Consider the following 17,198-nt stretch of genomic DNA (forward strand, 5'->3'; position numbering starts at 1 on the left):
AGTGCTCTAAATACGTGTAACTGTGAAAACATTAAAGAAAAGCAGTCTTAACACTTACTACTATTAGCATAACAGACTTCATTGCTTCTATTTAACAGCCTGTGCCAACACATGCCTACTCCCTTTCCTATCTTTAAGGAACAATTCCCTCTAAGAAATACTAATGCAGCATAACCCTTAAATAATTTATGTTTAAAGTCACAACGTACAGAGAAATTGACACCTTGTCAATCTAGATATAACAATGGCAACCATTCTTCACATGCACTTCTCTTAAGAATCAAGTCCCTTGGCTGGCAGGATAAGGTTTATGCTACAGACTCTTCTCTCCCACAGCCACAAATCACCTTCTATGGTATGTCCCTGCTACTCTCCATCCCTCCCATCCCCACGTTGGCATTCACCTTTCCCACCCCAAAAAGTGCAGTTCGTGGTAACCTTTATAGAAAATGGTTCTAATGGGTATCCCAGCATATATGCTTTTTTAAAAGCCCCTTCTGAATACCAGAGGTGGTGAAAAGGAATCGTGTTCTTGGATTTTTTTTTTTTTTAAGCCTTTGCTGGGTCAAAAAGGTGTTTTCTGAAGATGTGAGTTTTGTTCTTGTGTTTTTTCATTTAGATCCCTCCCCTGGGATGTAAAGGAGAGAACATCTCCCATTTTCCCAAATTGAGGGTAAGAGAGAGGAAAGAGGAGCAAGCTGTTGACCCCAGGTTGGCTCAGCTTCCCAGTCCCTTTCCTGGCTCTGGTTCTTTCACAGGAACTAGTTATTGCTTCCACAACACGGTCACAGGTAATATTCCACAAAGGCCGTGACCCTGGTCACAATCCACCGCAACAACGCCTCTGCTCTGAAAAACAAACCAGCCCAAGAGCTCTTTCCCAGAAGAAAACTCTTCAGCCCTCACGGTCACAACTTCATTAGTGCAGTGTAGAGTAAACGCTTAAGATTTGGCATGTATTAAATGATTATTGGCACAATGTTCTCCATACAGCTCCATGTATAAATACGGATATGCCCTTGGGCCCGGGCTTCGGATGGGTCAGCCAATCTGCACCGTTTTTATGTCAGCAATAATCCCGTCTCTTCCCTTTGAGCACTGGAGGGAGAGCTGCTTCATCCTGTTCTCCAAGGCCTGGCCCTCGCGGGCGCTGCTGCTTTGGCTCTTGCCACTGCTGTTGCCGAGACCTCGATTGTTGTTGGCTTTGTCGCTTGTTTTATTCTCTGCCCCTTCTGCCCTGTCTCCTACAGAAACGCAAAGATTATTGAGTGAGTACTGACAGTTCTAAGAGTCACCTGGGCCCGAGCCAACTCCGCCCTCTAGGATCTCCCAGCGCTGCCCAGCCGTGCCTGTCACAGAGCGTTCTCCATCGTGCGATTACTGCTCAAGGCATCTTATATATTCCTTAGCTTTAGAGATGATCTGTCACGTTCATCTAACAGCTGGAAAACAAACCTCTCCGGCCTGTGTTCGTCAAGGGGACGGCTATGATGACAGACCCAGAACCCAACGTGTACTCTGAAGAAGAGCTCAGGAGCGGAGCCGGGAGCCCCCAGGACGGCAGCTGGCGTCTCAGGGATCGATACCGACCGCGTAACAGCACATTCACAGGGCCCCGTACCACAGCACCGGGGGTCCTGAGAGCCGGCAGAGGTCTAGAACGGTGCAGGGGTCTGGCCGCCCAGGCAGTGAGTCGTCTGGCACGGGCACTACCGGCGAGAGCGCGGTAACTCACCTCGTTCTACCTCACATTCTGGGGAGGAGGCCCCGCTGCATTCGCTGCGAGGGCCCAGCACCGGGAACATCATCCCGAACTCTGACAGAGACACGGGGCTGGGCAGATCCAGGCTTCCAGGCCTTACAACCGCAGGGAATTGGTCGGGCATCTCCGACGGGCTCGCTGGTCCTGAACTGAAGCTGGACACAGACTGGGTTTCCGAGTCATCTTCAGACACAAAGTTGCTGCAGCTGTCGTCTTCAAAGGCCTCGGAGGCCACTAGGATGAGAGAGAACACCGCTCAGGGCTCTGCCCGACAGCCGCCCGGTTCCCTCAACACCTCCAGAAGTGGCCCCTGCTGGCCAGCAGCGCCACACGGCAAGGGGCCTGCACGATCCTTGCCGCCTCGCGCACCCGCCGGAGCCTGCGTGACCGGACTATAAAACAACTTGAAGGGAAGCGGCTGGATCCCATGGATAGTCCGTGTCCTTGCAACAACTTTCTAGCTCCTGCCCTAGAAGTCAGCGTCTGCTACCTGAAGACACGACCTAAAAGTGGAAGATGAATTCAGCCACAGATCAGGGGCTTTTCTCCACCCCGGGCCCCCTCACAGAGCCACACGGACGCGGGAAGGCAGCTGGCGCCGTGTGATGCGTACTGAACAAAGCCAGTCAGACTTAGCAGCTTTCATCTTCCACACGGTAGAAGCAGGAGCTGCTAGAAGCAACAGTCCCGTGTGGAGTGTCTGTTGGGGTTCTGTGATCTTCCAGGTAACGTGCATAAAAGACACACTCGGGGCCTAACTAGCTGGGTCACCATTTGCTGCAAAAGGATAAAACTCCTTTACAATGAATGCTCTGTGGCTGGTGCCTCGCTCGTTTTGTGGATCAGAATAACCAAGGCCCAGAGGACAGGTCATTCTTGTGGTTTGAAAGCCACTTCAACCTTTAACTGTTTTCCCCTCAGCCTGCACACGAGCCTGCTTATTAGAGCTTTCGTGTTCTACTCGTCTTCCCTCCTCCCTCATCTTTAAAAACAGCCTCGGTAGCGTCCCCTAGAGGACTACCATAAACGAGAAGTACTGTAACGCTGAGGACAGAAAACAGGCTCCTATCTGAATTCAGATCCTGCCTCCGCTACTTGCTGTGTAGTCTTGGTCAGGTTACTTAACCTCTCTGAGCTTCATCTTCCTCTCCATATGAAAGGATGAGTATTAGAGTACCTCACACATCACTGACCCTCAAATTTTAGTTTCCTTTACCTTCCTTTGGGCCTGGCATTTAAACATTTGTTGACTGAATTTAAAAATTCCTGAGGAAGGAAAACTTTGGAGAGCACCAAGAGGAATGATTCCACAGACAAGGAAAGACAGACAGTGTTCAAAGACAATCTGGAAAGGTTTTCTTAATTCACACAGGGAAAACTGGACCATTTCCTTACACCATACACAAAAACACAAAATGGATTCAAGACCTACACGTGAGATCTGAAACCATAAAAATACTAGAAGAGACCACAGGCACTAATGTCTGACATTGGCCATAGCAACACTTTTCTAGATAGGTCTCCTGAGGCAAGGAAAATAAAGCAAAAATAAGCTATTGGGTTTACTTCAAAATTAAAGCTTCTGCACAACGAAAGAAACTATCAACAAAACTAAATGGCAACCTAATGAATGGGGGAAGATACCTGCAAATCACATATCTGGTAAAGGGTTAGTATCCAAAAATGAAGAACTGATATAACTCAACACCCAACAGACAAATAATCCATTTTAAAAATGGGCAGAAGACACGAACAGACATTTCTCCAAAGAAAACACACAGATGGCCAACAGGCACACGAAAAGACGCTCAACGTCATTCGACATCAGGGAAATGCAAATCAAAAGGACAATGAAGTATCGCCTCGTCCATGTCAGAAGGGCTAAAATCAAAAACTCAAGAAACAAGTGTTGGCAAGGAGGAGAAAAAGTGCACTGCTGGTGGGACTATAAACTGGTGCAGCCACTGTGGAAAACAGTATAGAGCTTCCTCAAAAGGTTAAAAATAGAACTACCCTATGGTCCAGCAATTGTACTACTAGGTATTTACCCAAAGGACACAGAAATAGGGATTTGAACAGATAAACGCACCCTGATATTTACGGCATTATCAACAATAGCCAAATTGTAGAAAGAGCCCAGGCGTCCGTGGACTGATGAATGGACAAAGAAGATGCACACACGCACGCAACGGAGTACTGAAATCTTGCCCCTTGCAACGTGGATGGAGGTCGAGAATATAACACTAAGCAAAAGACGTCAGACCATATGATTTCAGTCATACGTGGAATTTAAGAAACAAAACAAATAAGCAATGGAAAAAAACAAAAACAAAAGAGAGAGAGCCAAACCAAGAAACAGACTCAACTATAGAGAACTGATGGTTACCAGAGGGGAGGGGGGGGAGGGGGGGGATGGGGATTAAAGAGTACATTTATCATGATGAAAAATAAATGGGGGGAGGGGCACAGCAAACGTCTGTATCAGTTTCCCAAGGAGTGGCCCTGGGGAAAAAAGGTCTCCACAGTTAGACACCAGTGAGAGCCACCGTTCTCAGACTGCTTACTGGGTGCCAGCCTCCCGTCTACACAGTGGGTAGCAGACACTCATAGTCCCCATTTTACAGGTAAAGAAACAGACATGGCTAAGCCCTTGCCCACATCATGGACTACGGGGAAGCCAGGATTTGAATCAAATCTGATTGCACGGTCCCTATTCATAGGCAACTCCTCTTTCCTGCAGTACTTCTCAGAGCCCTGAATGTCCTGATAGGTACTCTGAACGTCAGGGGTGAAAGTGTAACATTTTCTGAACTTAGGCACCACAGAATCCTAACTCCGAGGAACACTCAGTAGCACCCTGATGAACACAGTGTTCCACAAGATGTGGGAAGCCACCAGAAAGAGCCCTGAGGCGTGCCCAACTCTCAGGCCCTTCCACGATCGGCGAGACGGGCCTGGAAGGAGACCACACAGGCTGCGTCATCTCCCAGGCGCACACGAGCCCCCAGCTCACCCGAAACGGCGTCTGGCTCAGGCTTGCTCCCCGACAGGTCCTCCACAGACGTGCTGCTGCCCTCGGCCCCCACACCGCAGCCCCGAGGCCCCATGGCGCTGGAGCGCCGCCGCTCGTGGATCTCGTCCGAGATCATCTCCAGGTTCTTCAGGGCTGTCTTGTACTCGCCCTTCGCCAGAGCCAGTTTGGCCTGCAGGTCGTCCACGGTCTTCTTCAGTTGCTGGTCAGGAGAACAGAAGGCTCAGTAAGTGGAGGCAACCCCTACCGGCCTCGGGATCGAGGTCAAGGTTCAAGCACACTCTCTGCCCAGCACTCACTCCACCCCCCCCCCCCCCGACCTCCCTGAGACACGACTGCTGAGCTGATTTTCTCTTATCCGGCTCTCCACACACCAGCCCCAGCTCCCATCCGGGTGACAGACTCAAGCCAATAACCAGAAACTACCACTGGCAGAATAAACCCCATCGGAGAAACATCAGTGGGTGGCAAACACACATTCCAGCCCTTGTACTGTGGTTTTTCACCCTGGAGTTTGCATCTGAATCCCCTGGAGGCCTTTTTACAACTCGGCCGGCCGGGCTCCACCTGCAGTTTCGAATTCGGTAGACCTGGGGTGGGGCTCAGGAATCCGCACCTCCTCGGGGATGCTGAGGCCCCTGGCCCCCGGAGCCACTGAGAGCCACCACCCCAGCACGAGACAGCAAGCGGCTGAACGGCAGATTTACAGGACTTCAGAGGCCACTCCCTGAAGACCCGACGAAGACCATTCAGACCATTCAGACGAGGACTGAACGCTCAGTCAAGGACGTGTCTCTCCCCACCCTCCTCTTGTGGCAAATGCGCCATTTGAAAGCTCGCTACCACAAAAATGGGACTTCGAGGGCAGAAAAATCCCATCAACGACAAAGCCAGAGAAGGCCACACCTACCTCAAGCTGCACGTAGTACTTTGCCTTGAGTTCAAAATAAGGCCTGTGGAAGACACAAAGGAGAACCGTAAGAGTAACAGAATAAGATGGCCACAGTAGACAGCACAGGGCGGATAAGAGGCATTAGCTATGGCTGGCAGGCCACCCGCCCGGGATTTAGCAAACCCTGACAAGGCCATCAGATGAAGAGAACGCACCCAGCTCTGGAGCCAGGGAGATACATGAGCCAGTCACTGCTGCTGGACTCACCCGGGGCTGAGCTGACAGAAGGCCCGCCTCAAGATCTGCGGAACCCACACATGGGAACGCTTATCCTGAGCCTTTGTACCCTGGCTCGCTTTCCTCTCTAGGAGGCTGTTCAGGGCCACACAGGGTGTGCCCGGCGGCTGAGGCAGCCCAGCTCTCCTCTACTAAGGAGGACGTCGGCTCCCCCGAGAATGAAGGCTAGATGGGGCGGGGGAGGGGACTGCCTCAACACATTCCCTTCTCTGCTGAGGTCACTCGGGGAAGAGAAAAGTGCCATCCCTCCCTCACCAAAATGAGGGGGTCTCAGACCGGTCCTCTTGAATTCTGTCCAGGACCGGAGGTATCAGATGGTCCGCAGACCTGGCCAGGTCATGGGCAAGAGAGAGGACAAATGCCAACATTCTACTAGTCCTCCGGCTCTGGGTCAAAAGACCCTGGCTATTTTTAGGAACTTGGGTGTCTGAGCATTAAGAGTAGACCAGCGCTTTTTTCTCTAGCTGTTCACCCGCTACAAAGCTCTTTTGCTTAGAGACCCAGCAACTGTGAATGAAGCAGGGAGCATGTCCCCAAGATGATTACTATTTAAAAATATATAGAAGGCAAAACTAAAAGGCAACTGACGGAATGGGAGAAGATATTTGCAAATGACATATCAGATAAAGGGTTAGTATCCGAAACCTATAAAGAACGCGTCAAACTCAACAACCTCCCCCACCCCCCCAAAAAAAAATCCAGTGAAGAAATGGGCTAAAGACATGAATAGACACTTCTCCAAAGAAGACATCCAGATGGCCAACCGACACATGAGAAAATGCTCCACATCACTCATCATCAGGGAAATATAAATCAAAACAACAATGAGATACCACCTCACACCTGTCAGAATGGCTAACCTTAACCACTCAGGCAACAACAGATGTTGGCGAGGATGCGGAGAAAGAGGATCTATCTCTTTTGCATTGTTGCTGGGAATGCAAGCTGGTGCAGCTACTCAGGAAAACAGTACGGAGGTTCCTCAAAAAACTAAAAATAGAACTACCCCACGACCCAGCAATTGCACTACTAGGCATTTATCCACGGGATACAGGAATGCTGTTTCAAAGGGGCACATGCACCCCATGTTTATAGCAGCCCATCGACAATAGCCAAAGTATGGAAAGAGCCCAGATGTCCATTGATGGATGAATGGATAAAGAAGATGTGGTATATATATACAATGGAGTATCACTCGGCCATCAAAAAGAATGAGGGGCGCCTGGGTGGCTCAGTCGGTTAAACGTCCGACTTCGGCTCAGGTCACGATCTCGCGGTCCGTGAGTTCGAGCCCCACGTCGGGCTCTGGGCTGATGGCTCAGAGCCTGGAGCCTGCTTCCGATTCTGTGTCTCCCTCTCTCTCTGCCCCTCCCCCGTTCATGCTCTGTCTCTCTCGGTCTCTCTCTGTCTCAAAAATAAATAAAACGTTAAAAAAAAAAAAAAAAAGAATGAAATCTTGCCATTTGCAACTACGTGGATGGAACTAGGGGGTATTATGCTAAGTGAAATAAGTCAGAGAAAGACAAATATCATATGACTTCACTCATAGGACTTTAAGAGACAAAACAGATGAACATAAGGAAAGGAAAGCAAAAATAATATAAAAACAGGGAGGGGGACAAAAACATAAGGGACTCTTAAATATGGAGAACAGAGGGTTATTGGAGGGAATGGGTGCGGGGGATGGGCTAAATGGGTAAAGGACATTAAGGAATCTTCTCCTGAAATCATTGTTGCACTCTATGCTAACTTGGATATAAATTAAAAAAATAAAAGTTAAAAATAATAAAAATTAAAAATAAAAATACATAGGAGGAATAGTGAAAAAAGTTTGCAAAAACCCCCATCAAAACGAGTCTTGGGTCATCTCATCAGCTCTTGGTCCACACAGCTCCTCCCCAGTATGCTGACAGGTAAAATGAAGGACAGGGCTCGTCCACACTGGCTGCCCCAGAGCCAAGGGCACAATCAGGGTTTCCCAAAGGCCAGCCCCAAGCCCCAGCCAATGAACCACGCAATAGTTTGCTTCTGAAATTGCTTTTTCTTTGTCTCCTGGGTCGGTCGTGCCTGGAGCAGCACTTCCTGCCTCTGGGGGTTATACAGAACTTGGGGGGCAGACACAGCCCGGGGCGGGAGGCTCTGATGAGGCGGGTCCCTGAGAACACGAAAGGAGAAGAAGCTGCACGAGGAGGACAATCACACACAGCGCTGGGGACCCACGTGGCCAGACTCACTTGGACTTGTTGATGGCTCTCTTGAGTTTCTTCTCCAGCTGCCGCATGCGGCCCATGGCCGCGTTGTACCTGGCCGCGGTCTCCTTGTGCACCAGCTCGCTCCGCGTCTTGGTCTGCTCCGCCTCCATGACCTTCAAACAACAGCAGATGTCAGCTGACCAGACTGTCCCCTGTTGGAGTATTACTTACATCATTCTTAAAAAATATTCCTCGAGGGATTTAGTGGACTAAGATTAAACTAAATTCCAAACAGGAGAGGATCACATTTCTCATCGATCTGTTCCGGCAAAGTCCTATCAGGTGAGATTAAACAGCCAAAACTGGCTGTGGCAATGACTGAGAAAGAAAACAAGGAGAAAGAAAAATCAGAGAAAACTGAAACATTCTGTGAGTCAACCGATGTCCACTTTCTCCTGCTCCTCTCTCCTGGCACTAAGTAGCCACCATGGACTCCTGGGTTCCTGCCTTGGGACAGGGGCTGACGGGCTCGCAAATGGGCCAACAGCACCGGCAGAGACGTCAAGGGACGGTCACGCCTAGCACAACCAGGCATGACCGCATCAGAATAGCAAGGCAATCGCAATCTCAGCTTGTTGGCCCTTTCCCAAATATCCTGCATTAGCCAATGGACACACCAGAACCCAGGATCCAGAGGAGTCAAACGTTACATTTAAACAAATTAGTACCAAGTCATTCATATCAAGAGTTTGAGGTTCACAGACATTCGTGACCAGGAGGAGACCAGTCAGCATCCTGGCAGGAAATTCTGGAGGAAACATTGTGTTGAGCCTGTTGATAAAAATGAGTTTTAAAACCAACAATCAGGAGCCGTCGATGGCCAAAAACAAGGAGGCTAAAAGCGCATTCCCTAACACACGGAAATGTTAGTTCTTACCGAAAGAAAAGCATCAGAAGGAGGCCTGCCTTGAGGAGAGAGGATGAAGGAAACGAAAGGCAGCTGAGGCCACAGGCCCAGCTCACCAGTTCTATCCCATCTTCCTGTTAGAGCTCACACACGTGTCATAAAGTCAACCGGTTGGCTGGGTGGCTCAGTCAGTAAAGCTACTGACTTTGGCTCAGGTCATGATCTCATGGTTCGTGGGTTTGAAAGACACAGGTCTCTGCCCCTCCTCCTAGGTCAGCAGGACAGAGAGAAGCGTGGGGTCCGAGAGTGCCTGACTGGCCCCCTCCTGAAAGCCCAGGGCAGGCAGGCAGCTGGGTCCCAACGGTCCGAGGGTCCCTGCTCACAGCTGCTCAAACAGCTGCGGCCATCCTGCCCGGATCCCGAGCAGGTGTGCCACACACCGAGCTGGTGTGCCAGCTGCACTGGGCCCAGCCTCCCCCTGACCCCACGCCTGCAGAACCACCCGCACCGGCCAGAAGACCTCTACCTGGCCTGGCTCCTCGTGGCCTCGTGTTCCCCCTTTCTCAACTCCTCTTCAAGCCCCAAAGCGTTCCACCCTCGCTCCACCACCCCTGACGTCCCAGAGCCAAGATCAGGGTCCTCCCAGGGAGGGCGGTTGCAGGTTCTCAGAACCTCGGTCAGCTCCTCGGGCTGTTTTCTGATTCTGCTGCCTCCCTGGGCCAGGGGGCCCACGGAGATGGCTTCTCACCGCCATGCGGGAGGCAGCCCAGGGCAGCTGGCCTCACCGGCTTCGCGTGTGCCACTCCAGGCCTTGGATCCCCGCTGCCAGGCAGTCTCCAAGCACCCAGACCTGGGGCGAGACGCTGGCCCTGTGCCCTTTCCTCCCCGGAGGCCACCTACTGCCTGCTCACCCACAGTTAATGCCTCCCCATTTCCAAGTCACAGCCCCTTCCCCGATCTGCTCTCTTTCAATAGCTATCAATCGGAAAAGCCAATTCTGGGGTACCTGGGTGGCTCAGTCGGTTGAGCGTCCGACTTCAGCTCAGGTCATGATCTCACAGTTTGCGGGTTTGAGCCCCGCGTCGGGCACTGTGCTGACAGCTCGGAGCCTGGAGCCTGGAGCCTGCTTTGGATTCCGTGTCTCCCTCTTTCTCTGCCCCTGCCCCACTCACACTCTCTCTCAAAAATAAACATTAAAAAAAAAAATTTTTTTTTTTTTTTTTAAAGAAAAGCCAATTCCTCTCCCCTCAGATGCTGGGCCTCCTCTCCCATTTGATGAAAAGCTATCCCCTTCCCAAAAAAGCTGTTTCAAGGCCAAAATGGCCGAGGCTGTAGGGGCCTCTGCTGCCCAAGGCCCCAAGTGGTGAGCAGCAGGGACCCTAGGCCGTGTGTCCTCTGGAAAGCCACTTACATACAGGTATGGCCTGCTCAGCCACGCCGCCTCACCCACTGTGGCTTTTAAGGCCCTTCTTGACCCCAACACCGAGTGGAGAACTGTCCCTTTGTCCCTGTCTGGCATTACATGTGGCCTAACAGAGAAACTGGGACTCCTGGCGTTGCTCAGGGTCTCCTAGAATGGCTTCAGCCATGGCTTTAGGTGTAACTGCCCCATGTCACCATAAGAAGTCTGAAGGGAGCAAAGGGGACACACTGATGGGCTTGGGCAAGGAACAAGGGCACTCACTCCAGCATTTCTCCAATTGCCTGGGGTGAGGGAATTACGCAGCCCAAACCACTGCCACTTTCTCAAGACGGCAGACCTTTCTGAGCTCTCTGACTAGACCATTAAGTGGCACTGCCTTCGGAAGAAGAGGGTGAGATAAAGCTGGCTCCTTCTGAAGGAATGGGCTTCCTGGAGCATCCGGAAGTCAGACAAGGCAGGAAACAGTCTGCACTCGTCACTGTCTTCACCACCCAACATGCAGCAGGTTGGGTGTGCCAGCCCCATGAGGTCTGGGGAGCAGGCAACACGAGCCCCACTTCGTGAAGTGCTAAATCCAGACAGAGACCCACAGCCAGGCAGAAAGTGAGGGTCTGCACCCCACCCCCATCAAATTCCGCATGCCCCGTTCCAGGTTAAGGTTCTCAGCAACGCAGGACCTTGGTTGGGGAAGGCTCTGCCACCAGAGCCTTGTCTCTTGCTGGTTTCAGTTTCGAACTTTGCTTCTCTCTCAGTGGTTCAAACCTGTGCAACCGTGAAGGAACCTGGGAAAACAGAATGGCGGCTCCAGGGGGGAAATCCCGGCCTGTGACCCGGAGCACCTGCTAATCTGCAGTAGTCATCCCCACCGCCTAGAAACCTCCAGTGGCCTCAGGGAGGGCACACATCAGATGACCCTTCCCAGGCCCTTAGGAGCCCGTGTGACCTCACTACCTTCTTAGCCCCACAAGTTATGCACTGCCAAACCCCAAGAAGCATCATTCTCAAAGACGATGGCATAAACGGTGCTCCCAAGAGTTGTGCAACGTAGAGGTCCTGGGGACACCTCTCCTTGACCAGCCGCTCACCATCCATGCTAGGGCCCTGGGACTTACAAAATATATGCTTTTGTTGTTGTTGTTTTAAGCATACACTTGATTTGTTCCTTTCTAAAGAACAGATTAAATAGCTTCTGAAATGATTTATTAAGGCTGATTTTGAGCTCCAGTTGGGGGGGGGGGGGGGGGCAAAAAGGAAACGCCTCTTTTGCTAATTTCTTGGAGGAAGCTACCCCCCCCTTTTTTTTCTTTAAGTGTTTATGTTTTTAGAGAGAGAGAGAGAAAGAAAAAGATGGGGAGGGGCAGGGAGAGGGGGACAGAGGATCCAAAGTGGACTCCATGCTGACAGCAGAAGCCCGACACGGGGCTGGAACTCACAAACCGGAAGATCATGACCTGAGCCAAAGTCAAATGCTTAACTGACTGAGCCACCAACCTCCCCCCCCCCCCCCCCCCCCCCCCCCCCCACCGGCTCCCTTCTTTTTGTTTTGGTCCTTTCCACATCTGTCAGCCTGTGGCTTGTAAACTTCCAAGATTTCCAACTTCTACTTGGGTTTTTGACGGGCTAACCCAGAAAAGCTAGCTCGGCCTGTGTTTGGCTCTCTGGGCATCATGTCCACGAGGGGGCAGGAGGCCCAAAGCCACACAAGCCAGGCCCGTATCTCAGGCTTCAGAGGGAGGCGGTACAGTCGACGCTGATTTGACTGGAAGTCATTTATTTGCGTGTCAGGCTTTCTATTTAGGGAAGCACAAGGCCATCTTTAATTATCAGATCCCCTGGGACTTGAACTGTGGCAGGTGACATTGAAAAAGGAGAGGCTGTGGCACCAACTCCTGACTTTCCTAGCCCCACAGGTGGCAAGGCCAGGGGGAGTTGCGGCTACCCTCCCCCACTGCCTCCTCTCCATCACCCCTCTGTCTAAGGCCTTAGCTGCAGCCGCCAAAGCCACATGTCAGCTCACCCACCCACCCTGCGGCAAGCCAAGTCAGCCTGGGGGGGCGGGGGGTATCGAGAACACTCGGTGCAACTCCTAGAAAACCCAGTGGAGTTAGGTGAAGGTATCAAATCCTGCTGAACCGAGCAACTGTCTCGATTCTGAGCAGTGTGGTCAGAGCGCAGGTCATGTGAGCTGGTAAAGACCCGAACAATAATGGCTACAAAACCTAGGAGTCAAATTGGGGTCAAGATCATACACGGCCCACTTCCTCCTCCCGTGCTGCCTCCTCGAATCCCAGCCGAGCCCAAAGGCCAAGCCGGAGTGGCCACTGGATTCTGGTTTCATCTACCATGGCCCCCACCCTCCCGCCAACGTTATAGACACGTGCAGGCACGCGTGCATGCATACACACACACACACACACACACACACACACACACAGTCCAGGCCCCACGTGGTTTGGGGCCGTTAATCAAGGTTTTCCACCTTGGATTCTAAATTCAACCATTCTCCTGGAACTTAGTGGGAACAGACCCCAGAAAACAACTTGGTTCCTCTGGGAAGGCCAATCCACAGTCAAGACCTTCAGAGAGAGGATCCGAACCAGACAAACTCAAGTGACCAGGGAAGGAACAGCTGTACCCATTACTGGGAGACTCACTCCGAGTATGCCTTAGTACCAGGCCAGCAGAGACCCCAGGGAGAGACAGCCTGTGACTTTCAGAGAGTGTTTTTAGGCACCAAGCCTCTGCTGGGAGAAGCAGGGCACAAAGAGCTCGTCAGAACCAGTCTGGGTCGCGGGGCGCCTGGGTGGCTCAGTCGGTTAAGTGTCCGACTTCAGCTCAGGTCACGATCTTGTGGTCCGTGAGTTCGAGCCCCACGTCGGGCTCTGGGCTGATGGCTCAGAGCCTGGAGCCTACTTCGGGTTCTGCCTCTGTCTCCCTCTCTCTCTGCCCCTCCCCCGTTCATGCTCTCTCTCTGTCTCAAAAATAAATAAACGTTAAAATAAATAAATAAATAAATAAAAGAACCAGTCTGGATCGCATGGACGAGCAGTGTGAAGGATGCTCCCACCCCCCCCCCACAAAGGGGAGGCACTGACACAGATGCCCCCCCCACCCACCTGCAGACATAGACACATGCGCACGAAACACGCCCCCCCCCCCCTCCCGGCACACATGGCTGTGACTCATACCCTCTGAGTGGCATGATTCAGCATCTCCTGCCAGGCTGAGTCGAACTGCCGCTTGTCATCCTCCAGCAGCCGCTGTTCAGCCAGGGAGATGGTTTCCTTGGCGGCTCGGAGCACCTCTGTGGCCCTCTGGAAGTCCTGCGTGGCTTTCTGAGCTTCTAGCTGGGCCTGTGCAAGAAAGAACCCTCATGAGGCCTCAGGAAACGGCAGGGGCTCCCTCTGGCCTGTCACACCCTCCAAAAGATGAGCTTCCTGAGGGTCTGGGGCTGCCCTGTCCATCTCTGCCTTCCCACGTGGGGACAAGCCGGGCACCTGCAGGGCCTCGCAAATGCTGGATAAGGGGACAGGCAGCACATAGAGGAGCAGACGATTTCCAGAGTCCAGGAACCAAGAGATCAGATACGGATGCCGGGTCAGTCAGCTGGAGACGGCAAACCAGCCCCTCACGAGCCAGGTGAGGCCGGCTGTGGCCTTTCATAGAGCAGCTCTCATTTGCTAAGGATGCCACGGCAGACACAGCAGTTCCCAGCACCATCCCTGCCCAGATCCGTGGCTCCCTGCCAACAGGTCAGAGCCAGAGGGGCCCAGGGGATTGCAGTCCAACGGCCTCCTTCATTCTACAGGTGGTAACTGTGGCTCTGAGAGACCCGGCCAGGCCACCCGACACGGGCGAGCAGCAGAGCTGTGATCCCAGTTACTCAAAGTCCCACTAAGTGCTGTCACTCTGCCAGACAGGCTCTCGCCCAATTCGCACTCACCAACAGCGACGGGCGGAGGGAAGGACGGACACAAATCGTAGCGGGCTGTATGTTAGAGCACCACCAGCCGCACGCGCCTGTTGAGCACCTCAAAGGTCCTTAATCCACGCTGAGTGCAAAGCACCCCAGACTTTATTTTAAAGGTATTTTTCTGTACTATTTTTTTTAAGTTTATTTGAGAGAGAGAGAGAGAGAGAGAGAGAGAGCGAGAGCAGGGGAGGGGCAGAAAGAGAGGGAGAGAGGACCCCAAGCAGGCTCTGCACTGTCAGCACAGAGCCTGACACAGGGCTTGAACCCACGAACCGTGAGATCATGACCTGAGCTGAGACCAACCAAGAGTCAGACGCTTAACCAACTGAGCCACCCAGGCGCCCCTAAAGCACCCCAAATTTTAAAGACTTAGTACAAAAAAAGAATTGTTAACCATCTCCGTATTCAGAATGACTACATGATGAAATGATGGTATTTCGGATATCGTTGGTTGAATAGACTGTCTTAATTAATTTTACCTGTGTCTTTCGACTTTTTTTTTTTTTTTTTTAATGAAACTACCGGATAATTTAAAATTACATTGTTGGCTCACTTTCTATTTCTTTTGGACAGTAAACACTTCTCCCCCAAGAGTGGCCCATGAGATTGCATCAGGAACCAGCAACAAAACCCTCCGGCCACCACTCTGAATTTCCCAGCAGAGCACAAGCACACGCTGGCCCGTTGCAGCCGCCTACCCACCACCTATGGTTAACCAGATCAGTTCCACAAACCCCGGGGACATCCACGGGGTAGCCCCTGGGGCTCAAGAGCAAGAGGAACAACCATCCCCATCCATCCCCAGAGTGAGTCTCACATGACTTAGAGGAAGTCTTCGGGAACCACAGGGCGAAGACGGTTAAGGGGAACAAAACAGACCTGGAACACAGCAGCCCCCGAGGCAAGGAACAGCTCTGTGACCCTGTGGGTGCCGCTCTCCACCCTTCAGCAAACGGTGGAGGTGGACTCGTGCTGTGCACCACACCCAGCCTGACCTTCCAGGATGACCATCTGGTCGGGGAACAGAAACAGGCACAGAGAGGACATCCAGAAACCGTCCTCAAGAGCTGCGCACGAAGACTGCTACTGGAGGGAGGGAGATACAGACAGTACCGGGGTGTGAAGAGGAAACTGGTTCCGGGAGAGGGAATCCAGGGCTCCTTCCGAAAAGAGAATGAGCAGGAACGGAGGACTGGAGGACAAGATGACCTGAAAAATTTAGCCTTGGTGGGGGGGCCAGGAGGAAGGAGCCTCATGAGACACGGTATCTGCAGGAGACCTTGACAAAGATGAGGATCAAAATTTCAAAATGGAAGGGCACACGTATCTCGAGGAGCCCTGGGTGACGTATGGGATTGCTGAATCACAATATCGTACTCCTGAAACTAATATAGCCCTGTATGTTAACTCCGCTAGAATTAAAATTAAAATACGTACGTTGCTATCAAAAACGACACAGGAGCACCTGGGTGGCTCAGTCGGTTGAGCGTCTGACTCTTGATTTCACTCAGATCATGATCTCCGGGGTCGGTGGGGTAGAGCCCCGTGTTGGGCTACTTGGGCTTCTCTCTCTCCGTCTCTCTCTGCCCCTCCCCTCCACCACTCACATGCGCTCTCTCAAAATACGTAAGTAAACTTAAAAAAAAGTTTCAAAAAACATGAAGAGCATGGGACTGAGCGAACTCCCGGCTAATGCTTCAACCAGTAGCCCAGGGGCCTGCCTGCTGTGACCACTGCGTGGCCCCAGGCCACATGGCCACACAGGCGTGCCTCAGCCACACGTGGGGACAAGGGGCCTGCGTCCTACAGAACTGACCAACTGAGCACGCGTGGATGCTCTCGGCACATGACACGTCACTCCAGACCCCAGGCCTCTAGGCCAGTCCATGGAAGTCCCATGAGAGGACAGCCCCGGTGGCTCTCCCACCCCCTTCTGCCTAGGTGCACTGAGGGACAAGCGGGGAGGCACTGGGACCTGGCACTTCAAAGCTACCCCCAACCTGCCCCACAGACCACCTATGTGCTTTGAACCACACCAAGAGACCATCAATACCACAGGATTCTAACAGTTCCCTAGGTGGGATTTGTACTTGTGTTTGTTTTTTCCAAGGAAATGTTAGTATTTCTCTTTTTAAAATTTTTTTAAATGTTTATTTATTTTTGAGACAGAGAGAGACAGAGCATGAACGGGGGAGGGTCAGAGAGAGAGGGAGACACAGAATCCGAAACAGGCTCCCGGCTCTGAGCTGTCAGCAAGGAGCCCAACGCGGGGCTCGAACTCACGGACCGCGAGATCATGACCTGAGCCAAAGTCGACGCTTAACCGACTGAGCCACCCAGGCGTCCCGGAAATGTTAGTATTTCAATTCAGCACCATTTAAGGGTAAATTCTCTTCCCCGCCCCCCCCCCCCCCCCCGGTCTCCCCATTTGAATTATGAAGCTTTTCTTTCTTCCAGCAAACAAAAGAGCAAGCTGAAATGTGGCTGCTGTATCACAGACCCGCACCCTTTACGCCTGCTATCTTGCATCTGATGAGTTTGAAATAAGGGAACCGGATCTCTACAAGGAAGGAAAAAAGGAGGCCCGTCCGAAGGGGCCTTTAGAAGAACATGCTTTCTGTCAAGTCTGTGAGTTTCTGAATTTTCCTCAAGGCTCTTTCTCCCATGTGGTGGTATCAGAAATGTGCTGGCCTTGTCATATCAAAGATCTAGTCGGAGGCT

The 17,198-nt window shown here is 52.0% G+C and overlaps 1 protein-coding gene across 1 annotated transcript; it reads right to left on the reverse strand.

The window, feature by feature from the left end:
• Positions 1 to 45: 45 nt before the first annotated feature.
• Positions 46 to 15,840, reverse strand: SH3BP5 (SH3 domain binding protein 5). The gene is made up of 6 exons (XM_049628826.1): positions 13,693 to 15,840; positions 8,217 to 8,347; positions 5,704 to 5,746; positions 4,776 to 4,995; positions 1,736 to 1,996; positions 46 to 1,244 (listed from the first exon to the last, which is right to left on the reverse strand). Exons 1-6 carry the CDS (start codon positions 13,714 to 13,716, stop codon positions 1,042 to 1,044), a joined length of 882 nt encoding a protein of 293 aa, XP_049484783.1. The 5' UTR covers positions 13,717 to 15,840; the 3' UTR covers positions 46 to 1,041.
• Positions 15,841 to 17,198: the final 1,358 nt, after the last annotated feature.

This window comes from Panthera uncia, chromosome C2, assembly GCF_023721935.1.
Source record: "Panthera uncia isolate 11264 chromosome C2, Puncia_PCG_1.0, whole genome shotgun sequence".
Taxonomy (NCBI): domain Eukaryota; kingdom Metazoa; phylum Chordata; class Mammalia; order Carnivora; family Felidae; genus Panthera; species Panthera uncia.